This window comes from Megascapheus bottae, chromosome 5 (genome assembly GCF_031878675.1).
Source record: "Megascapheus bottae isolate mThoBot1 chromosome 5, mThoBot2.hap1, whole genome shotgun sequence".
NCBI lineage: Eukaryota > Metazoa > Chordata > Mammalia > Rodentia > Geomyidae > Megascapheus > Megascapheus bottae.
Window position 1 is genome coordinate 59,491,648 of NC_143513.1, and position 25,576 is coordinate 59,517,223.

Sequence of the window (25,576 nt, forward strand, 5' to 3'; positions counted from 1 at the left end):
AGACATAATGTATGGAAACCCATTTGGTGATTGTAAAGCACTATGTAAATGAGAAGACATTTGGTTCCTCATAATGGCTTCTGAAGGGATTTCATTTCATATTGATCAATGGTACTTGTGTCCATCATTGTCTAGAATTTTCAATTTAATTCAAAACCAAAGCTCTCCCTGGTTTATTATTATTATTATTATTGGTGGTGGTGGTGGTGTTATTATTATTGGTGGTGGTGGTGGTGGTGGTGGTAGTAGTATTTCCTTCTCTTTCTAATTTTCTCTTGCTCTTCATGTCACCTCTCTAACCTTAGCTAGAATATAAGAAATTTAAAGCCTCGTCTATGATTCTCTTCCCTTCCATCTTTCAGGAAACCACATCCTGAGGATTCTTCCATTAATATCCCTATAATTGTACTCATCTTTTCTTCCTCCTTGGCTTCTTCTCCCTCCCTCTCCTTCCTTTTCTCCTTTCCTTTTTTTTTTTTTGGTAACATTTACTTTTCCAGCTTTACCATCTCCAACTTGGGTATGGCAATGGTCTTCTTGCCTTGGGCTCCTTCCCCTTTCCTTCAGGCAGTGCTGAGTGTGGGCTGCTCCTTCTCCTGAGTAACATCTTCAGCAGATATCCTCCTCCCCACCACTGTATGGAAAATGAAACACATTCTGGCTTCCACCTGTCTTCCAGCCTGGACCATGCTTGTCTTGTCCGCCAGTAACATTCACCATCTTCACCCTTCTTTGCTCCTGAAGCTCACATTTCCAGAGCCATTCTTTTTCCAAATTCACACCCCATTTCCTAACCCTAGTCATCTCATCAACCCACAAATCGTCTCAGTGCTTCTAATTTCCTCACATTCAATTTCCTACTGATTGTGTTTGATGTCATTAATCAAGTCTGAATAACTACTCATAAGCACTATGTGTATGTGCAGTTGCCACAGAAGGCAGTTAAGTTATGTCACATTTTAAATGTTTTAGAGAAACTTGTACCCTTTTCCATATTGCTCAGATTTGATTTGTAGAAAACAAACAAACAAAAAAAGAATCCTACCCCTTTGGTTGTCTCTAAAGCAGTACTTTGCAAACTTTGTCATGTTAGAAACAACAACACCTGGAGAATGAGTTAGAATTCTCAGTGTGTTCCATGGCCTGCAGCAGTAGCTGGTTGCCTTTAAGTATCCGTCACAGAAACGGTCCATTCATTTACGTGTGTCTGAATCCTCACTATTTTCTCCCTCTTCTGTTCACATATACATTCTGCTGTTGTTTTTCTTTTAGATTGACTTTGAAGATGTGATTGCAGAACCAGAAGGGACACACAGTTTCGATGGCATCTGGAAGGCAAGCTTCACTACCTTCACTGTAACGAAATACTGGTTTTACCGCTTGCTGTCTACGATCTTCGGCATCCCGATGGCTCTCATCTGGGGCATTTACTTTGCCATTCTCTCTTTCTTGCACATCTGGGCAGTTGTGCCATGCATCAAGAGCTTCCTGATTGAGATTCAGTGTGTCAGCCGTGTCTACTCCATCTACGTACACACCTTCTGTGATCCACTCTTTGAAGCTATTGGCAAAGTATTCAGCAGTATCCGCATCAATATGCAAAAAGAAATATAAGTGACATTTCAAGGATAGAAGAATTCCCGTTTCTACTTTTTTTTCCTTTTAAGTTTCTTGGTGCCAATATCAAATTTCAAGTTGCTAATACAGCAACAGTATATGAATGGTTTTTCTTGGTTCAGAGCAAAGGAATCACTTTCTCAGCCTTTATTATTTGTCTTCATTTACTTGATACAACAGAGCTATTGTATCTATTCTTAGTGACCTAAGTTTTTAAAATCCATACCAACTTACCTTTTCATTTGCTTGTGGATCATTACTTTACTGGCTGAGATAGTGAACATAATTATTGAAAGATAATTTGAGAAAACTATAAAGAACTGAAGAGGGAGGGGAAAAGAAAAGAACTAATAACCTCATCTGTCTACTCTAAAATGATGATATGACAGAAAGGGAAGAATTTCCAGCATACAGCTATGACCACATACTGGTATTGGGCAGATATTAAGTAAAATTTTTCCCACTCTATCTGAGGAGCTAGTGAGTTGCTATCTTTCACCTTAATAATCCAGTGGTCTTTATCAAGTTAGACATTGTAGTCTGTATTCAGAGAACCCCACTAATGCCTTACTCTTCTTGGGATATTTTAACCAATAATACATCCAATGCCTGAAAATTTGTGCAGATGAAGCCTAAGTGCCTTCCTATTTTTCACTTTCTTAATTTCTAATAAGGTCTAATTCATCATTTTTCATTAGGGCAGTAACCTCCCTAAAGTCCCAAATTAGAAAGTATACATTTTTTCTGACTCAGATACAAGATCTAGCATAACACATGTCTAAATGTGATCACACAGCATCAATGAAATGAGCTAAAGTACCAGGCTGCATCTCAGCCCTCTCTTGGCTAGCAGGAGTGGAACCCAACTTTCCCTTTCTCTCCGCAGCTGAATGAGGTCAGCATGTCTATTGAACTCCCTTTATTTATCAAGAATAAAAATGCTTTCCTGAATCCAAGCTCATCTGTCATTGGGATGGTTTTGTGGCCCAAACATGGTGTTTCCTTTGAGGCCGATCAGTGGGGCCTTTGGAGAAGAGCTATCAAATTGGACACCATGTCAAGAGCTGGTTCAAACATGAGCTCTCCTAAGGAAAGTTCTTAGAACTCTCTTTTATGCTGTGACACTTGGCCCTTTCTTCTACCAGGGGCCTTGGACCTCATCCCACCATTATTTTACTCTGACAAGCCATGGGGGCAGTAGTAAAAAATTGAAGTAACTTCGCTGGAATAAGTTCCAAGTTCTTCTGAACTCAAACTGAGGAATTTCACCTGTAAACCTGAGTCATACTGAAAGCTGCCTGGTACATCCAAAAGCTTTTAATTCCTCCTGCTTTTATTGCTGAGATTTTATCTTTAGGACCATTTAAAAAGAAAAAAATACTCCAGTTAGGCTTGTGTCTTAATTTTACTCATTTATTGGGACCCTGCTTGCTATTTTTTTCTGTTTTCCAGTTTTGCTGACACTTTAGCAACAACTTGTTTAGTACCTATTTTTGATTGTTTGAATTTAAAACAGACACTGGCATGGACATAGTTTTACTATTAAACTGTGTACATAACCGAAAATGTGCCATACTGCATATTTTTTTAATGTAAAGATATTTTATCTTTATATGAGGAAAAGATCATTTGGTAAATGGCTTTGTAATTCAGTCTGTGAAGTATATAATCCAAGACATGTCTGATATAGCTAGATGCTTAGTTCCTTGTGTAAATCAATTGCTGGTCCAAAAGATTGCTGAGATTTTATATGCTTACTTATATCTTTTACACTTTTTTATCCTGCACATCCTATAAAAAATTACAAATCTGCACAATAAAAGTGTTTAACAGCAAAAGTCCACTTTTCCCTTAATTTTTCCCCAAATGTGTGTGTTTGTGTGTGTGTTTGGGTGTGTATGTTGGGAGCATTTGCCTATTGTGTACAAAATTCAGGAAGTAATGCCTTAATTTCTGTTGTGCCTTCATGAACCTTTTTATTAAGTAATCTGTTTCCTTGTCCTTGGAAAAAGTTTACACACACTATTTCTGTATTCTAGAAGTTTTCCAGAGAAACAAAACTGTCATGACAGAGAGAGCAATAAAGACAGAAATCTCAACTAAAACAGAGGACTAGAGATTCACAAGAAGAATTTGGCTGCACTTGTAAAGTTGGAGCTCCAAGAAAACTGACTGGTAGTATAGTTCCATGCCATAGGCCGTCCAGGTCCAGACCCTTAAAAAGCCAATATTCTACTTGAACTCATTGCAGGAAAAACCACTTGGATACTGGCAAACCAGAAGGAGGGTCAGCCTTCTTTTGTATTCAAACCAGTAAGTAAAGTGGCTGAGAAGCAGTACCTCCTTCTAGATGCTAAGTCACAGGGGCTTGGAGGCCTAAAGGTGTTATTTCAAGCTGTCCTATCCTTTGAAACATTGCATAATAATGATAATCTGACAACTCTCTGAAAATGCATAGCAACAGTCAGAAGAGAAGCTTATCTTAAAGGGGGGGGGATACCAAAGCTCACTTATTATTCAGATAAGCCTGGAAGTATCTCCATATTTTATTATGATAAGCAACATCCATCTTGGCCCTCTAGAAGAATTGTCTACTGGTTGGGGTTACTAGGGAACTTAAGGACATGTATTTTCTCAGCTCAGAAAGCATAAAGGCAGCAGGCTACAGCTCCCATTTGAGTCTTTTTTTAAAAGGATTTTTATACTATATTAAAAAAAACCCACCAAATAAAAAAAGGATCAATCAATAGGTCCCTTAGAAGTCCTTCCAAGACTCTCAGTGTCCAGCAGCCACGGAGCTGAGGCCTTTCTCTCTGCTCAGTCAGTAGCTTATTTGAAGATCATCAGGAATGATTCTAGTTCTTAAAAATCAAACTTGCTCTGCCAAATCCAAGACCCTAAATTTATCCAAATTGTAGAAACATGCTTTTACCACTGTCCACCAAAATACCTGCCATTCAGATCCACAACAGCTTTAATTGCCAATTCAACTCTTTCAAATTCTAAAAATATCCGAACTGCTTCATCATCAAGGGCACCAGGAATTTCAAATATCACACATTTTCCAACTTTGCCAAATTTTTCACATTCTTCCTTGGTTTCAACTTCCAAGTCTTCATCTACTTCTCCTGCACCGACCATGTTCCTCAGCAGAACCACTCCAGTAAGGCACTTAAGTATCTCTGTTAATGGACTGGAATCGACTTCTTGGATGCATCGTGAGTCCCTTCTCCCTGGCGTCCCCCACGATGATCTTGCAGCCCCTCTTGCTGGTCTTCTCTACAGACAATGCGATGCTCAGCCCCTGCTCGTGCTTGCTCAGCGCCTGGCCTTCACGGAAGCCGTACTTCTGCATGATCTTATGCGCCACTGTGCCCCCCATGTTAGCAAGGAAGGAGTTGCTGGGCCCGGTGGGAGACCTGGGCCTGTCAGGCTCTTCATACACGGGAGGGGGAATTGCAGCTTTGGAAGACTGTGACCGAGGCCTCGAATCCTCTTCATAAGGAAATTCTCGGGGAAATTCCTTGTCTTTCTCTACAAGAGATGTGGGTGGGGCAATGGCAGCTCCGCCCATACTTCTTTCCCTTCTCTCTCGTTCATAATCTTCATCTTCATCAGAATCTGGATCTGGCCGCCTTGAAAACCCACTAGCTTCATGTCTGTCTTTACGCCTCTTTTCCCTCTCTTCTATTTCCTTCTGTCTTTCCAGCTCTGGCTGCCTCTGGCGCTCTTCTCTTTGGCGCTTCACGACTTTCTCGTAATCGTTAGGAAACATAGGGTCATCTTCTTCAGCTAGGGGGATGAGAACTTTCCCTGCAGAAAACCCACCGGGAACAGGGTCCTTCAGTGGTGTGTCTACAGTCTGCCGGTCATCTGAGGAACCGCCCCTCTTCAGGTCAAGGACACGGCCAAGGACGGTGCTTTGCTTTGTCCTTTGGCTCTTTGCTTGAGTGAGGGCTGCCTTCTTCACCTGAAGCTGAGACTGTAGAAGTTTGAAGTTTTTGGACCAGCCTTCAGTTTTCGAGTCACTGGTCTCCACTCCTAGGTCATCATACAGGGACATCTTTTCAGTTTAATGCGGGCCTTCCGGGCGGATGGGACCCCACCCGCACTCCGCCCAAGTCCCCCCTGCCGCCCGAAGGCTGAAGGCCCGAGGTGGAGCTGACTCTCCGTCGAGTCCGCAGGGCATTCCCCATTTTGAGTCTTTAATTTCCATTTTCTTCTTGAGGAACAGGAGAGGTTCCTCTTTCTCCTTCCTTTAACTTTGTTACTAATCCTTACTAAAACTTTTTTTACCTTGTGACTTCACATTTTGTGAGATACCCTGAAATGCTTTTCCCACATGCATTTGAAAGCCTTATGATTTTGTATGGAATCTGGGAAAGTAAGCAAAGCCCTAATCTATTATCTGGTGACACAGCCATCACAGCTTCAAAACTAAATTTTGCAAGAGATCTCTTCAGAATTTTTTTTTTTCATCCACACCGGTGTTTTATTATAACTCAGAAAAGAAATGGGAAGAGTAAACATTCTCAAGCAACACATCACTAGTGATTAATTGAAAATAAAGGACAAAACTAGTCATTTTGGGCTTACTCATCAAAATTCTAAAGACTCTTCTCTTTATTTACCAACCAAAGAACCATAATTGGTGCAGTGGCTCAGTGGTAGAGCATTAACCTTGAACAAAAATGCTTAAGAAGATGCCCAGGCCCAAGTTCAAGCTGCCAAGACTTGTATCAACACACAGAAAATATATACCCAACTGTGTGTCCTTCCATGTTCTCTGAATGTTTCAGGAACTAACAAGGGAATAAAAGTTGTTAACACAAGCCAGGCATGGTGGCTCACACCTGTAATCCTAGCTACTCAGGAGGCTGAGATCTGAGGATTGACTTTCACAGCCAGCCTGGGCAGTAAAGACCACCAAAGACCAAGAGACTCTTTTCTTGAAGTAATCACTAGTAAAGGGGAAGTGGGCTGTAGGTGAATGGGGTAGGGTAGCCTTAAACTGAAGAACTCAGGGACAGTGCCCAAGCCCAGAGTTCAACCTCCATGAACCACCAAAAAAAAAGTGTTGAGAGATTTGACTTTGTCTCAAATTATATAATAAACATGGAATTGCATCTTCCATTCAAAAATTGAACTAAATGTATTATGTCACTATTATAATGCATGGACCAAACATAGAGTGGGATACTTTAGGGGAGTTGTGGAGAAATCGATGCTTTCTGTGTTCTTGGCTGATTAAAGTCATTGAACATTTGTTCTATTTGCTACTTTCCTTCTTTGCAAGTCACTTCTCTGATAAACACTGAGGCAAAAAACTTTTCCATGATTCTTAGAGAAATCAGATTTCTCTCTCCTGTGTGTTTTATAAGTACAGAGTCATGAATTCTTAGTAAAGGTCATTCCACAGTTGTTCCATTCATACAATTTCTCTCCTGCGTGTTTTCTGATGCAAACTGAAGTATGACTTCTTGAAATAACTTGATGGGTTCTGGTTGCACATGCCTGTAATCCTAGCTATTCAGTAGGCTTAGATCTGAGGATTGCAATTCAAAGCCATTCCCGGCACAAAAAGTCCATAAGACTCATATCCAATTAACTACCAGAAAATTGGAAGTTCAAGCCAACAGATAAACAGGAAAAAAATAGGTTTCTCTCTTGAATGTGCTCTCTCATGCAAAATGAAGTTTGACTTCTTTCTGAAAGACTTTCCACATCTCTACATTTGTGTGGTTTTTCTCCTGTGTGTTCTCTGATGGAGAGTCAGGTCTATTTTCCTGGTGAATGACTGTTCACAGGTATTACATGTATCAGGTTTCTCTCCTGTGTGTCTTTTCTGATGAACAGTAAGGTTTGACTTCTGACTGAAAGACTTACCACACATGGTACATGTGTAAGATTTCTCCCCTGTATGTACTCTGTGATGGGTAGTGAGGTGTTCCTTCCGGGTGAAAGACTTTCCACACATGTTACATGTATAAGGTTTCTCCCCTGTATGTACTGTGTGATGGGTAGTAAGTTTTATCTTCTGGCAAAAAGACTTTCCACATGTGTTACATGTATAAGGTTTCTCCCTGTGAGTATTCTCTGATGCCTAGAAAGGTTTTCCTTCACAGTGAAGGACTTTCTACACATGATACATGTATAAGGTTTCTTTACTGTGTGTATTCTCTGATGGGTAGTAAGGTGATCCTTCCCGGTGAAATTCTTTCCACACATGTTACATGTATAAGGTTTCTTTCCTGTGTGTATTCTCTGATGCATAGGAAGGTATGCCTTCCTGGTGAAAGACTTTCCACATTCTTTGCATCCATAAGGTTTCTCTCCTTTGTGCATTCTCTGACGATTATTAAGGCCTGTCTTCTGGGTGAAAGACTTTCCACATTTGTTGCATTCATATGGCTATTCTTTTGTAGGAATCCTCCAATGGCTTCTAAGAGCTGATTTCTGGGTGTATGTTTTTCCACATCTGTATATTCAGGTTTTTTCTTCCCTCTCTGAAATACTGCTTGGCTATGGTGAGTAGATTGATCATAGTTTTCTTTGTGCTCATTATGGTTATTGGCAGACTGTCACACAAAAAACAATTTTGCTTTAAAAATATGCTCTGAGTTTAATACATTCCCTTCTTCACCACATTCAAAATACACAGCTCATTAGGACACTCAATTTTTTGTATAATATGCTCTGAATATCTGAAGGATTCTTCAATTACAGGAGAGAAACCTGGTGTGTATGCAGCATGTATATCATCAGGCTCACTATAAAGCAGCATATTCTGATACTCACTGAATTCTTCAGTCTTCATGCCTAAGGAATCCAGATTTTTCCTACTCAGCTGTGCCTTACATTTTAAACTCCCTCTTTCTTCCACTGTATAACTATTTAGGACTGCTACTTCACGTAGGCATTCATCTGAATTTTCCTGGCAGTTCTTAATTATGTCTACCATTTCTTGGACACCTGTAAAATTCTTTTCTGAGACTTCTCCTATCCACGCTTCTGCACCTTGCTCCAGGTTTGCAATCAATTTAGGTTTGGGAAAACAATACCCCATCAGGCAGCTGGGAACAGCAGCTTCACTCAGGACTGCTCCTCTCCCAAAAGAACACACAGCCAGCCCAACCTAGGGCAGGAAGCCCAGGGACTTCAGTTCCACAGCCACTGCCTGCAGGAGCTGCTTCTCCTTCCCCTGTGTCAGAGACTACATGTCCCTCCAAGCCCCACTCCCAGCTCCAGGCCCATCTGTGCTCAGGGTCCAGGGGTAGTGGTGGCAGTGGTGGTGGTCCCACCTCTGCTTACTCCTCTTCAGAATTTTTAAAAGACTATTGTCTCTGACTCAGTGTCCCTGTTGAAAAGTCTGATATTACTTGTTAGCATAATGTCTCTGTATGACTTCGTATACATCTTTCATTTGGCTTTCTTTAGATAATTTCAGTATGTGACTGTTCCTTAGAAAATATCCTATTTCTTTAAATATTTATTCTCCCCATTTATGCATTCTATCCTCCAGGAGTTCTTAGAATATCTAGAAATTGTTACTTCTATCCCCTTCTTGCTCTGAATTTTTACATTTTTTAAATTTCTTTCTAGAAGCATTCTTCTATCAATTCTTTCAGTTAACTGACACAATCTAGCTGTGGCTGTGCTATCATTTAGTGACTCTTATTCGGTTATTCCAACCTTTTGATCTGAATAGTCTACAATGGTTCTTCGTGAGAATAACTTCTCTTGTTGCATGTGATTAATACATTTTTTTCAAAATTAGGATGTTTGTTTTAGAAAACATAAACGTTGGGGCCTTCCGTTCTAGTGTGTCTGCTTCCAGAGTTATTTGTCATCCAGTTTTGTTACTCTTTGTGAAAAAGTTTACTTCACCAATGTCCTTTACATGACCCACGGAGGTTGAAATACCTGGATGCTCCATCCAAAAGCTTTCTCTTGCCTCTCTATCATGTTAGTAGACTATCTCTTCTTTTCTTGACAAGGAACAGATGTCTCTAGCATATCCCATCCCAAACTATACTGTTGATATTTCTTCCACATAGCAAATATTCTAGATCATCTATATCATTTTGAATTGTAAAATTGTATATGCAAAACCCAGAAGGGCCCCTAGAATTTTTTTCTGTCATTAGTTTGTGTACCTGATTATTTAACTGATTATGTCAATTCCCTCTACATGATGTCTTTCATGCCTTTGCTCTCTTTCCCCATTTGTCTTTAACTGATATGCTAGTACGAGTAACTATTCTTTGAACACTGTCTTGTCCTTGCTGGTCTTTCTGATTCTTTTCTTCAAGTTGTCACATAGGCGCGCACACACACACATTTAAAGCTCTCTAGTGGCATCTCATTATATTCAGTATAAAATCAAATCCCTTCACTAAAGCCTACATAGTCTTATTATGATTCAACCCCTGCTCAATTCTTTTGCTTCATCTTGTACCAACATATCTTCACTCTCTGGGCTCCAGATCTTTAGTCCACACATCATGCCATGCCCTATATAAAGTCACAGGAACATGTGAAGAAGCCCCTCTGAAACTGATACCTGCTTCTCTTAGGTTTTAGCCTAACTGTAACCCTTGCAGAGGTCTTCCACTTCTCACTGGGGTAAGACCCTCCTTCCTAATTGTTAGCTTAGTCTCTCACTTTTTTCTTTAATGCATATATCAACCTTTTGACTATAGGTTTTTAGTCTTTCTTTTTATATTTGAGACTCCCTGAGGCAGGTATTTTATCTAAAATTTGTTGCATGGATGCATAATCAGTTGTTCATATTTTCCCAGGAACTCTAAAGGCATGAGCTGCCAAATGTCTTCCTTACCACTAATAATGTCATAAAGAAGGTCTTCTATGCATGTCTGAACTAAATTATAGCATTACCAACCACACATTTGCAGTTTATATTTTCTTCTCCCATGGAGCTTGATTTCTCCATGAGTTTGGTCTCCATGAAAATGTCCTATGCTATACCCATTCAGTTTATTATATCAAAACATGAATTTCACCAAAGATAATTTTAGGAAGGACTTCCATGGATGTTTCATATTTTTTTCTTACTTGAATAATAGCAAACACATGTTGATAGAGTTATTAAGAGGAAACATATTTTCCAGCAGCTGTTGATTTCATCAATTCCACTATGAAATGAGTCACCCTAACTTTCACATGGCTTCAAGGAGTAATTATTTTTAATGTAATAAAGGAAAAGTCAGGAGAGTTAGCCATGGAGAAAGTGGGGAATAAACTCAGATTGAAGGAGGGATTTGATATGGTATAAGTTGAATGATTTACATCTCAAAGGAAAAAATAAATCAACTACCTGATGTTTTAACAAAACCACTGAGAGACATGTGAAAATTAGCACAAAGGGTGGTGCATTTGCAACAGGAAAGAAAGTAGTCATTTCTTGCTCTTTTTTTTTTTCAAAAACAAGGCAACAGCTGCCAGTCTAAGCCACTCTACGAATGGCCAACAAATAAGTATATCCTGCCTACTGCTGTACAAATGATGCCAACCATTAATGAGATAATGACTACTCCAGGCATTTGTCAACTACTCCAGGCATTCGTCAACACTCATTTTCAGTGGGTATTTCTTTAACCCACCTATCATATTTCACAGCCTCATGGAAAAGGTGAGATTTAATTACTTGCCAGCTCTAAGTCAAGAAGCTGTGTTGACTATGGAACACAGGTAAGCACTCTGTGATGTGCTTAGCATAGTAGGCACATGAATGTTTGTTATTTGGCTTAATACATGTGCATTTTTACAGTGGATTTATTTCTCTTTGTCATATTTCCTTCGTATTGCTTTTACACCATGATAGCTTCTGTTTACTGAGTGCATGCCATACATCAGACATATATTCTTAAGTATATTTATATTTATGTTTTCTAAATATTACCAACAAGATACTATACATTAAATGTCATTATCTAGATCAACTGGATGCCATTGTTCTGTGTTAGAGACCAAGAAATAGAAACTCAGAGATGTTACTTAACCTACTCTAGATTACCTAATAAGTATAATACTCATGACTGTTAGCTTCAGAGTTTTTCTTTATGAAGAAATTCACCATGCCCTTGGGAAAATATGCAGAATGGGGGCACCGTTTCCCAGCATTATGTGTCATCAGTGTGGGAGAGGGGAAGACCAAATGGCCAAAGGCCATGTAACACTGTATTTTCTAGGCTAAGGTTCTATTAACAAAGTAGTTTCCTTTGTTCCCTCAACAGGCATTTATAAAACTGCTATTTGGTATTAGAGTAAATAGGAAGATAATGAAGGCCTTTGTCTTCACATAATTCAGTGAAACTCAACATCTATGAAGGAATTAATATCTTCAAGAAGAATTAATATCTTGCTATTTTCTGTGGAAAAAGTAACTTTTTTTAAAAAGTAACTTTTTATAATATAAAAATTGTTGACAATAAATCATAGTTTAATCCAGTTAAATTCTATTAAACTCAGCCTCATATAACTTCCTATATTGACAGTAGTGGAATAAAAGTGAGAACAGAAGAAATGGCCTCTACCACTCTGCCTCAGACAAGTTCTGCTTTAGTGTCTTTGCTTTCATATTAATCTTCAGAATTACTTTTTGTTTAGTCATGTAGTCTCATTACAAAATATATTTAAAAGCATTCATTGGTTTGATATTATTATACAAATTTAGATCCTAAAAAAAAGCTGTTGTTTGATTTCATGATCACTACTCAAATATGTTTTAATAATATTTTGTGAAGGTCCAGGCTTTATATAGTAGATGACCAAACACAGAAATATCTATCAAAACTATGAGTAAACACTAATTAAAATATATGAGATCCTTATAAACTCTCATAGTCTTGTTCTAACAGAAGTGAATAATGGCTTGAGTGAGCTGAGTAGGAAAATACAATGGTGTCATTTACATTCCTGATGAGAAAATGAATTTAACAGCGAGGTTATTGGCATTAAGACAAATATCTGGGATGCTGTAAATATTGCTCAGGCAACTCACAAATAAAGTATCAAGCTTCCATTTCTATATAGGTCTATAAGTTTCTTTAGATCTTTCACATTTCAACTTCAATCTTAAATAATAATAAAAGCAAATAATAAGTCACTGGGTGGCAGAAAAATCTTTGGACTCAGAGAGAAGAAACAATAATGAAATCATAAACCAATTTAAGAGCCACCTATGTGAAAGGTCATACAACTGAGTACACTATGTAAATCAGCTACTTCCTATCTTTAGAGTGCAATGTGAATAAAAAGGTTTCCGGTACCCCCTCACCTTTCCTTAAGTCCCAGGATTCCTTGCCTAACATGCCCCATTGGTAGTACTGCAGTTTGAAGTTAGTACTTTGTGCTTGCTAAACTAGCACTTGAACCATGCACTTGGTCCTTTTTGCTTTGGGTACTTTCAGATGGGGTCTCATGCTTTTCCAAAGACCTCTCCTTGAATCAGGATCTTCTCACCTCTGCCTCCCATGCAGTTCACGGACCATCCTGGACTTGAGCTATAGTCCTCCAATCTCTGCCTTCTAATTACCACCACACCAGCCCACTTGTCCACTTACCTGATTTTCTTCAAGCCTTTCTTCACTTTTCCTGTCTCTCTCTGTCTTTGTCTGTCTCTTGGTCTCTATCTCTGTCTTTTTCTGTGCCTCTGTCTCTTTCTATCTCTCTTCCCTTGTGCCTCTCTGTGGTCACTTAGGATGACAGATGTGCCACTGCACTGTGACATTAGTTGAGGTGGAGTCTTCTGTGCTCCCTTTGGGTTGGGGTCTTGGCTTGAATCTGATCTCTACCCTGATCTCTACTTCCAAGTAGATACAATTACAGATGTAAGCCACCACATCCAGATTCCAGTCCCTCCTTATAAACTAGATTTCTTCTTGTGCTTATAAGCATCGACTGAGTCAAAAATTTGCCAGATCTACCTATTCTTTTGCTTCATAGTGTTTTACTTTAATTTCTGTGTTCTTGTATTTAGGGCCCCTAACAGGATATTTGATGAACTGTGATTTTCTTATAAACAGATATGTTCCATATTTGTTGCCCATTCTGGTTCCTGTCAATGGCAGTTATGGGAGCAGAGTTCCTGTGTTTGTAAAGAAGTTAACTAGAAATTAGATGGGACTGGAAAATATGTCACATAGTCTACAGCTCCACAAAACTGTAATCTTCCAAACTCCCAAAATTGTCATTCTATATTCCCATGCAGAAAAGGAGGTATAATTCCTATTTTACAGATAGAAAGAGAAAACCATCAAGGATAAATGATCTACCCAAGGCCATTAATTAAGTTACAAATGGAACAAACATGATTATAGGTTAAAAAGAAAGGCCGGCTGGTCTCTCTTTAACAATTAAGATTGAAAAATCTTCAAATGTATCACAAGTGCAATAAATGCTCTCTCTCTGATAGTTGCAGAGGCAAGCACAGACACATATCTACAATCTTTAATGAGTCCTTAGCTACCTTGATAGACGTCTGTCTCAACAGAATCATGCTTTTACTTCTATATAACTTTTCCTTGTAGACTTATTAGAAATAAAATCAGTGGTGGTTCATTTCAAGACAAGGTATTTGCCTGAGTAGCTTACTTGCTATTAATAATGATATGATAAATAATGGATGTGATGTTCATGCATATTCAGTGTGTATATGAACAGAACCAATTAGCATGGGCTGATTAGCAAGGGGAAGAGTGGACCTCAATAAAATGAGAAAAATGTATGGAAACAGTATCTTTGTCAGAAAACACATACCCAGAAAAAACTTTCTGGCACAACAGAACCAAAAGAGATGGAAATAGCCCCAAGCTTGTTTCTAAAATCTCAGCATGTATTCCATTGTTCAAAACAAAATAAAATAACTTAGCCAACGTTTAGCAGGGAACATAAACTCTGTAATATTCAGCCAATGAAGGGAGTGGAGCTGGTACCTCACTCAGCCAGATAAATTCCTTGTTGTAATAACCTAGAAAATCCCTGCCCACCAGACACCTGTTCTTGCAATACTATGAAGGTCTTCTTTTGCTAGACTTGTCTCCATCCTTTGAGCAGTGATGGGTGAGTGCATTTCTCACAGACTAACAAACATGAATGCCTGAGGGTTAATCCTTGGCCCCAGCATTGATGGGGCCAACAGAGAACTCCCTCTGCTTCCCATTACTCAGTCAAAAAATAGATGTCTTTTTCATACAAGACTCAGAAAAGGCAGTTAATATTCATCCACTGCCCACAGACTAACTGAGTTATTTTACTGTAAAGGGCGTAACTATTTCATTATCTGTGCAGTTTAAATGAAACATGCCAAGGGAGAAGAGGCACAAAGCAACTACTGCCAGAAGTTTCAACAAAAGATCCCTACTGGGCACCCTTCGAACTATGGGGCCATTATGAAGCATGACTCTCTCCCCAACACCACCTGGAAGGGAGGCACACTCATCTTTAAGCAGCAGAACGCAATGAGAAACATGGTTGGCATGAAGTCTAATTGCCTAACCTGTGATTAGTGTTGGTAAGCCAATTTAGTAGTTGTCACAGTTCCCATTCTGTGGTCCACACTCATTTGGAAAATAGAGCAAAAGAAGCTCAATGCTTTGAAAATATCAATGCAAAATTGCAATAATTGCTCATTATTCAACACAATTATTAAAGTGTTTTCCATGTTATTCAAGAAACAAGGCATGCACATTGATAGAGCAGATGAAAGAATTGTGCTTCCTCTGGTAACTTTCCCAGAAAGAGAAAGTTGTTTGGGTCCCTGAGCTTTGAGACACTTTAGTCTCATTTCTATTGAACTGTAACTTGCTGGGAGCTAGAGACCTAGTTCTAGGCATGATTGTTTCTATAGAATGTAGTATAATGGTCATTATAATAACTATCTGCTAAACAAACCTGATACCCTATTATAGAAATCATGTTTTATGGAAAATACTTTGTTGCAGCAATAACTTCTTTCTGTGGCTACAATTATAGCAAGTTTTTCAAGTTTTTTGTTGTTAGAGTTATGTCTCTCTCTCTCTTTCTCTTTCTCTCTCTCTTTCTCTCTCTCTCTCTTTTTCTGTGTGTGTGTGTGTGTGTGTGTGTGTGTGTGTGTGTGTGTGTGTTTCAAGGAGTGAGAGGGGAGGTTATTTTTCTCCTTATGCTCACTAGGCAAACATGCTACCACTTGAGCCACACCCCTAGTTATTTTGTTTTCATTCAGTTCATTTTTCAGATAGAATTCTATGCTTTTGCTCAGGGGAGCCTCAGACCATGATTCTCTAATGCTCTCTCTCAAATAACAGGGATTCTAGATTTCTGGTATAATTCTAGCCACAAACTTTGTGGGTTTTTTAAGTGGAAGGATAACTTTATATCTTATAACCTTGTAACTGGAGAGTGTCATTGAACAAAATTTCTTCTGCCAATAAAAAATACCCTGTCTCCATTATAAAAATGAAAAGTTTTCGCAAAATATTTCTTTCTTTAAGACTGTCCAATGAAAGCTAGTAGTCATGGTTAGGTATGCAGCATTTAGAAGGTAGATGAGATGGTGTTTTTATTTCAATTAATTTAAAGTGAAATCATCCTTGGACCATCAATGGTTACTATGTTGAACACAGCAGGATGATATTGAGCACATATCCTAGTAGTTGTTTTTTAAAAAAAGTATTGTTTAAAAAGAACTTACTGTTTTTCAGCAAATGAATGACTCCACATGCAGTTTGCCTCCCTAAACCTGAACTGTGCCAAATAGCTCTAAGCTTCAGACTGCTAGAATTTTGATTGTGTGTTCATTTTCTGGTACTAAAGCATAAGCAAATTCCATTGTAGGGGCATGTTTGAAGGTATTGCTGGCCTATTATTCCTCCCAGCCACTCCTCTGAGGGGAAGAGTTCACATTGTGTTCCTGTATGCTCTTGGAAGAGTCAATGTAGAAAAACCTTCAAAGATGAAAGGAATAGAAAAGCAAGACTAGAACTTGGGGAGCATTCTCTAAGACTAGGAAACAGCAAAAGTATGTGTGTGGGGGGTCCCCAAAGCTTCAGATTGTGACAGGACAGCAGAAGAGTCAACTGGAGTTGCAAAGGAACTTTGGCTATGATGGCAGTGCTCAGGAAGGATAACCCCAGCCCAGCTTTGAAGGCTGAGAATTTACATTCTTGGGGACCAAGACTGCCTTTACAAAGCACAGTAAGGGATATCATCATAATAAAGCTTGGTCTTCCCACTAGTTAGCATGAATGGGGATTGAGAACATCTTTGATTTATTTAGACAAAGGAAAGAAATATAAAATTACTCACATACTGTTTCAAAAGAAAAATCATATTTCTCCCTACTTTCCTATGATTGAAAGCAAGGCATTTGTCGCAATTTCTGAATACCTGCCTAGTGTTTTTTAGGAAGGAGCTGGACAGAGTGGTTTATAATCTAAATAGCAGGGCTATCACTCTGGTGTGGGTTGTATTACATTGCCAAGGATCAACCCAGATTCCAACTTGAAATTCCCAAGACCACTTTTGCTTCTCCCTAGGTTGGAACTGGCTTTGGCTGAGATCATTTGGTCAGCACCTGTAGTGGACCTACAATTAATATTTGCCACAATGGATCCTGGCAGAAACCGACTACTTTGTGTATGAATCTTGTACTTTCCCTCTGAGACACAGTCAAGAATGACTCTCCCAGCTTTCTTAACACTTGCCATATGCCTCACATTTGGTAGAGAATTTAAGCAGACATTATGTGCTCTGTTTCCAAACCTGATCCATAAAAACATTACACATGAACTTCCACTCTATTAGATGGATATCTAGACTGAGGACATCTGTAAATCCCACATGTTGAAATGGAAAAGCATCTGTTAGGATGAGTCTTGAAAGGACTATTTAGAAGACAGCCCCATCCCCATTCCACTTTCCACCACTAATTGGTTTTTAGGTGAGGAAGAAATTTGCATTGATCTGAGCTACAAAATTTCAGGGTTTATCTGTTGTAGTTGCTGAAATTCTGACAAAGGGGAAGCAAGCAGTGAAGAGAATGATCCCCAGATCTCTGTAGCTTATTCCTTCTCTTTTTCCTCCACATTTCTTAGGCCTAAACCTATAGGATGAGAAGGTGGGTGGGTAGCACTCCCAAGAGATGTTTCTTCAGGGAAAAGCCAACTGTTCCACATTTTGTAAAGAATTTTCCATGATTGTACAATGATTTACGACAAAGCCAGGATTTCTAGCCTCCCTTTTCTTCAGCAAAATAGAAATCTAACTTCTTTCCTAGGGTCATAAGCAGTCAATATTGCAGAGTGTTGTGACTTCCAGATTGTACCTTTGGGGAAACAAATGAAACTTAAAATCATCTGGATAATCTCTTTCTGGTTTAAATATAGTATGGTTTTACTCCTACTCCCTAATGATTTTATCCCATCAGAGTACCCTTGTTACTATTTAATCTGCAAATTAACATTGCACAACTCATGTCTACAAAGAAACAAATTGCAGGTGTCACAGCACTTAGCAGCAAAGTGTGTCCACCCAGATGCAGAGCAAATTAGTTTAGAGCCTGGGAAAGATGACATTCTGGGAGAAGGTATCTTAATGCCCCCACCTCTTCATTTGGTCACTGAGACCAGCTAGTTTCCTCCAGCAAAGGGTTCAACTGTGTTTCATGTGCCCTCAGGGAATTCAGGAATGTTTCCTCAGCCCTACCCTGAGAGAAAAGATTCCTCAGAGTAGCATAAAATGAACTGGGCAAGGAAAAAGAGAATGAGGCTTCTGGTGTGCAGCAGCACTCCTCCAACAGAAATGTCTAGGCTTATATTTAGTTCATGCATGGATATGTTTGCACCTTAGTGCCATCTCTCATGATAGCAAGGGTCTGTGAGATTGAACTTTTTTTTTCTTCATTGTATCAGGGCTCTGACTCACCAGTTTAAAAAAGCATGTACATGAAAAATAAGGCCCAATGGATTAACAGTTAAAAAATAACTACAAGAAGAATGAAGAGAAGAAGAAAAACACAGTGGAGCATTCTTGCAGTTAGAATAAAAAGATCATGGCCCCAGAAAAGTTTTCTAGAATCCTACCAATAAGACTCCTCAAACCAGCACACAAAACTAAACTGAAAACTAAACTGCGCCTAGTACTTGTTTGTAAGTTCCACTGGATTCTGGAAACAATCCTACTTGAAAAATGAAAAACTTTTAAAATGCCAACTAGATACCAGTTGTGGCTCTCACTGCCAATAGCTTTTGAAAAACTGAATTTCAATTGCACGATGCATCATGCAAGTCCAGCAAGTGGGGCCAGTTTGACTTCAGGTCATGACCTCAAAAACATCAGGAAATATTGTATATTTTTCAATCAATTTCATCCTAATTCTATAACTAACTTGCTCCAGGTCTCAGCAAAAAATTTTTTGGAGCCAAATAATAAATAAAATATTTTGGTGGCTTTGCACAATATATAGTCTTTGGCCCAACTTGTGATCATGGTCATTTTAGTATAAAGCAGTTAGACACAATATTTTAAAAAAGATGCACAACTTGGTTTCACTAAATTAAAATAAGTGACAGGTCAATATAGTTAGTGGTCATAGTTTGCTAATGCTCAACTTTGAAGCCCAAGCTAGGATTGATAACGTTGGATTTCTAACTGTCCGCCAGCCAGAACCACTTAGCCTCTCATCCCTCTCCTACTCAATGAAAAACTCATGTTCTGGGCCTACTACATGCAATTTGTTTCCCAGGAGAGGCAGAGTTCAGTGTTCAAAAAGATGGTTATCCAGTAGACTCCATTGTTTCTTTTTTTTAATTTTTATTTTATTGTTGGGATAGGTATAGAGAGGTTACAGTTACATTTGTCAGATACTAGGTGCATTACTTCTCCCACATTGATACCCTTTCTCATTTTTTTGTCCCCATTTCCTGATCCCACACTCTCCCAATCATCTTTTTTACCAACTTTCCTTTCCCTATTTCAAATAAACAAGTAACCATATATACAATACACCAGGTAACAGTCAGATATAGTAACAAACACCAAGGTTAATGGATGGTTGAGTCATCTGCTCAGTATGGACCACTTCTACTTTCGTAATACCTGGTTGAGGTTCTTTGGAAAAGTAACAAAAGGAAATTCCTATCTGATTCACAGGCTTACATCACCTTTTAAATATTTCAAAAGCATATATTGCTAATACTTATTTCCAGGAATGGTGAACTCTTGCAAATCCACAACAGAAGCCTCAATATCTGGGTCTTCATTGTGGTTCCTTTCACAGGCAAAAAACATGGAGTTGAATCGAAAAGGGTTTTGTCTTGGTTTGTCTTAGTTTTTTTGTGTTTGTTTTCTTTTGTTTTGTTTTAACTCAGCCTGGGTGCTGTCCCTGAGCTCTTCAGCCCAAGGCTACCACCCTACCCTTGAGCCAAGCCACACATCCCATTTTTTCTAGAGGTTAATTGGAAATAAGGGTCTCATGTCCTTTTGTGCCTAGGCTGGCTTTGAACCTTGATCCTCAGATCTCAGCCTCCTGAGTAGCATTACAGGTATAAGCCACCGCACCCAGCTGTCTTGTTTAGTTTTTAAGACAGAGTGATTTTTTTTCTATGTACTTGGTACCAAGGAATCGAACCTGGGTCTTTGTGCATGCTAGGCAAGCACTCTACCACTAGGCCAAACTCTCGGCCCTCAAAAGAGAGTGATTTTTTCATCTATTTTTATTATAGTTAATAAAAAGGTTACATTATATTCTCCAGATAAAAGGTGCATTACTTCACAAACATTGATACCCTTTCTCATGTCTTGGTCCCATTTCCCTCTTCCCACCCTCGCCTCCATCTTGTTTTCCCCCATCCCTATCTGATTTCAAATAACCGAATATGCATATATACAATATATCAGATAACAAGGTAAAATACTGTAACAATGTGAGATAACCAAGAAAGATGAGAGATAACATAGTACATTAAGGACAACAATCACTCATTATATGGCTTTTGTTTCTGTATCCTGGAGGTCCTTTCATTTAGCATCATACTATATGGCCTTATGTAGCTAGGTTTTGCTCTATTGTAAATCTGCTAGGAGAACCCAAGGTTTCTACTGATTATGACAAATGAGGGAAACCATTGAGCCTATGTTCCTTTGAGTCTGGCTTTCTTCACTTAATATGATTTTTTTCTAAGTCTTTCCATTTCCTTACAAATGAGGAGATGTCTTCTTTCTGACAGCAGCATAGAATTCCATTGTGTATAAATACCACATCAACTGAGGAGCATCTGGATTGGTTCCATATCTTTGCCATGGTAAATAGTGCTGCAATGGACATCACTGTGCTAGTGGATTTAGTATGTCCTTGTTTCTGGACAGTTGGGTAAATGCCTAGTAGTGGAATTGCTGGGTCATAGGGTAGCTATATATTTTGTCTTCTGAGGACCGCCATACTGCTTTTCATAGTGGTTGAATGAGTTTGCACTCCCACCAACAGTGTAGTAGTGATCCCTACTGGATACTTCCCTGACGGCATTTGTTGTTCTTGATCATGTCTTTTCTCACTGGAGTGAGGTAGAATCTCAGAGTTGTTTTGATTTGCATTTCTTTTATGGCCAGAGACGTCAAGCATTTCTTCATGTGTCTATAAGGCATTCTTACTTCTTCTTCAGAGAAGACTCTCTTTAAATCTTTGGCTCATCTTTTGCTGGGATAGTTGTTTCTTTGGAGATTAGTTTGGGAGTGATTCATTTTTTTGAGCTGTTGACATATTTTAGATATAAGGCCTTTGTCTGTTGTATGGTTAATGAAGATCTTCTCCCACTCTGTAAGCTTTCTAGTTAGCTTGCTAGCTATCTCTTTTGCCATACAGAAGCTCTGCAGTTGAATGTAATCCCACTTATCCAGCCTTTCTCTGGTTTGTTGTGTTTCTGGATCCTTATTAAGAAAGTTTCAATCTGTGCAAAGAAGACATACTGTATCTCCTATTCTTTCTTTTAATGTTTTCAGTGTATCTGCTTTTCCCTCCATGTCTTTGATCCATTTGGAGTTAATCCTGGTGCAGGGTGACAATGAAGGATCCAACTTTAGTTTTCTGTAGGTGCTTAACAAGTTCTGCCAGCACCACTTGTTGAAGAGGCTGTCTTTCTTCCATTCTATTTTTTGGCTCCCTTATCAAAGATTAGGTGGCCATAGGTCTGTGGGTTAATATCTGGGTCTTCAGTTCTATTCCATTGGTCTTCAGGCCTGTTCTTGTGCCAATTCCAAGCTGTTTTGGTCACTATAGCTCTGTAATAGAGTCTAAAGTTTGGTATTGAAATTCCTCCTGTGCTATTCTTTCTGCTAAGAATTGTTTTTGCTATGCGGGGTCTTTTATTATTCCACATGAAATTTTGGATTGCCTCTTCTATTTCTTAAAGAATGACATTGGGATATTGATGGATTTTGCATTGAATTTGTAGACAGGCCTTGGCAAGATTTTCATTTCCACGATGTTAATTCTTCCAATCCAGGAGTATGGGAGGTTTTTCCATTTCCTCCGTTCAGCTTTAATTTCCTTTTTCAGGGTTTTAAAGTTTTCATCAAAAAGGTCCTTTACATTCTTGTTAATTCCTAGGTACTTTATTTTCTTTGAGGCAATTACAAAAGGAATTGCTTTCCTAATTGTTACCTTGTTCCTCTCATTGTTGGTACATAGAAAGTCAGTTGGTTTTGGGGGGTTAATTTTATGCCCTGCTACCTTGCCAAAGTTTTGAATCAGCTCAAGCAGCTTGGGAGTTGAGTTTATAGGGTTCTTTAAATACAGAATCATTTCATCATGCAGTTGATTTTTAAAATGTAGGCAGAAATTCTATAAAAGACCGGGCTTCATTTTGATGTAGTTCAGTTTTAAAGTGTAGGTACAGTCTGGTAGGTACACCCAGCCTCATGTGCAAGTCAGACAAGGTCTACCACAGCATCAAGAAGCAGTAAACAGCCTGTGGCATTTGTCCTGACCAACTTTGTCTAAATCAGTTTCATTCATCACTGATGAGTAGACAATGGAATAAAGCAACAGTGTGTTGCTGTAAGTATGTGGCTTATACAGGTAGGAATCATTGAAGACCTTTTCCTTTATAGTTCTATATTTTTTTGCTTTTAATTCTTCACTTCACTTCACTGAACTCAGCTGGTCTTCTGATCCCTCAGTTTTATGCAAAACAAATTTCAGTAGCTATTAGGAAGTCAGCTAGGCATTAGCAGACTCACATGAAAAATAACCTGAAAAGTATATTTAAAAAAGTACCAATACCCAACCCAATAATCTAAAGCTGTTAGTCACAATGTCTAATTTATAAATTGTAAGCATTAAATGGATTAATTTAGAAAAAATCTGCATTATTTTTAAGTGCTAGCTCTTAGCATCAATTTTCCTCTTCTGGGCATCTTAGTGTTGATTTATTTTTGCCTACCAAATACTTAGCTTTTCCTTACCCTGTGTCCTATATTTTACACATGGCTTTTAGCACTGTCTGTAACTACTCGTGTCTGAGTATTTATAAGCCTGGGCAGAATCATTTACAACCAACCACACCAAAGTCCTGAGACTGATACTGAAATGTCAGACACTGAGAAACAGAGGGTAGGATAGGGTGACCAGCTCTCTCAATTTGCATGTGATGAGGAATTTCCAAGGATATATCAGAATTTGGGTTCTAAAACTCGAACAGTTTTGAATAATCTGATACATTTGGTCACACATTGTATCAGATTGTCCAGGATATCAGTGCCAGAAGGTGTTATCTTTTGGAAAGTCAGCAGGAAATGAAGCTTAGACTGAGATATCTCAGAAGGTGTTATCTTTTGGGAAGTCAGCAGGAAACCTAGGTTAGACTGAGATATCAGAGAAAGGACTGCAAGGCAATACGCCAGCCTTGGAGGCATCTGACCAAGTGTGTGCCTTTTAAGGGCTAGAAAAACTCTACTAACAAAGTGCCAATGTAGCTGGGCACAGTGGCTCACACCTGTATTCCTAGCTACTCAGGAAGCTGAGATCTGAGGATCAAGGTTCAAAGCCAGCTCACGCACAAAAAGATCTGAGACTCTTATCTCCAGTTAACCTCTAGAAAATGGGAAAGAGGTCTTAGTTCAAGGGTAGGGTAGTAGACCTGAGCTGAAGAGCTTAGGGACAACACCCAGGCCAAGTTCAAGCCCCATGATCCCCCCCACCACCCCACACAAAAGTACCAATGTAAGCTATCAACAATAAAGATCAAGGCCCAGCTTGCATAGGTAGCATGAGGGTGATCAAACTAAAAGTTTTTTTAATGCCTTCCACAAAAAAAAAACCCTAAATTGTAGGTAGAATCTCTCAGAAACCGTAATTTCAATTCTTCTGGGTGCACTCCCCAGGAATGAAACTATCCTAACATCCTCTTAAGTACTCACCCTGACTTCTCTTCCTCCTTGCAGGTAGCCACAGAGACTCCATGGCATTTCTCAGAATGTGTTAACATTTCTGCAGAAGTACTTACCTCCTTGTGCTGCTACTGTAGTTAGTTACTGCCTCCTTTGCATCTCCCAATTCTTGAGCTCAGTATATTAATTGTATCTGCATTATCAGCTATTCATTTATTTACTGAAGAAATAACCATGGTAAGGCTCAGGCCTGAAGATAAAAGCAAGGTAACCCAGAGAAAAGCAGAGGGGAGAAGAACACTCGGAACCAAACCACTGGCATGTGTGTGAAGACTCCACGTCGTCCAACCGTGCCATCTCTTGCTTGTTCTGTACAGGCTGCTCTTCTACAACATGACATGTCTCACTTAGATTTCAATTATTAGAGATTACAGCTGTTACTTTCCTGACCCTTTGAAAAGGAAAGATCCATTCCTGATCCCTAACTCAGTCATCTCTCGTCTTTGACTCCTCATACTTAAGTAAGTTCTGGCTGACAAAGGCCCAGGTGGGCCTCCAATGCAGCAACTTGTGGAAAGCATTTCTTTGTGTCTGATCTTTGTTATGGGGTCAGGAGGAGTGGATTCCACATCCCTCCAGGTTGGGATTCCATGTCCCACCACAGTCCACCACACAGAGACAGTCTCATATAAAAAGGTGAATTTATTGGGGAAATAGACAGTGAACTGACCGGCCAGGGACACAGTGCAGACTCGGGAGCTGACACTGTGACCCGGAGCGATTCTCATGCTTGGTTTTTAAGGGCAAAACCCATGCGGTCAAACCTGGCCGCACACAGGTGGCCAATGGGATTGTCACATACACAGAGGGACCATAGCCAGCTCCAGCCACACGCAGGTAGCCAATAGGGTTATAGCCCAGTGTTTGAATTTACCTATCACCTTAGTTGGAGTTGGCCCTCAAATCAGGCAGGTCTCCACAAAAAGCAGGCCCCTCCCCCACCCAAGCTGATATCCCATCCAACCTCATGGGGGGTGGGGATACCGGTTGCCCCTCCCTAGAAGGGCAAAGATGGCTGGGTTGCTTTACCATTGTTGACCTTCCACAATGGAGTGGGGAACTCTTAGTTATTCAGGATGGCTCCAGTCCCTGCTCCCCTTAACAATCTTCAGCCAAATGGAGGTAAGTTCTTTATCTGGCTCGTTATTCTTAAGAATAACCCCAAAAGTTTTGATATTTGGAGTTGATATAATGCACTCCAAAACCCACTATTAACTTGTTATTGCAAGAATGTATCATACTTTATCTTTCCAGTTTAATCTAATATGATTTGTTCAGTGTATAATTAGTATTTAATTTTTGGACCAGTTTAAAAAATAAAAGTTAATATTCAACTAAAAAAAAGAATAACCCCAAAAGATAAACCCCTTCAAAAGGCACCTTTTCCTTAAGTAATACAGCCAAAGTGCATCTCTCTGTCGCTTTCTCTTTCGCTCTGTCTCTCTGTCTCTCTGCCTCTGTCTCTGTCTCTCTCTGTGTCTCTGCCTTTCTCTCTCTCTCTCTCTCTCTCTCTCTC

General features: G+C 39.3%; 1 protein-coding gene and 1 pseudogene across 3 annotated transcripts in view; one reads left to right on the forward strand and one right to left on the reverse strand.

The window, feature by feature from the left end:
- Window positions 1-3,455, forward strand: part of Cav1 (caveolin 1) — a 31,897-nt gene extending 28,442 nt beyond the window's left edge. For all 3 annotated transcript variants that reach the window (XM_090333185.1, XM_090333186.1, XM_090333187.1), the window contains exon 3: window positions 1,273-3,455. In XM_090333185.1, coding sequence (XP_090189311.1) covers window positions 1,273-1,614 — 342 coding nt within the window. In that variant the 3' untranslated portion in view covers window positions 1,615-3,455. The remainder of the gene's footprint in view (window positions 1-1,272) is intronic.
- Window positions 3,456-4,486: 1,031 nt separating this feature from the next.
- LOC150063467 (splicing factor 45 pseudogene) lies at window positions 4,487-5,705 on the reverse strand (annotated as a pseudogene).
- Window positions 5,706-25,576: the final 19,871 nt, after the last annotated feature.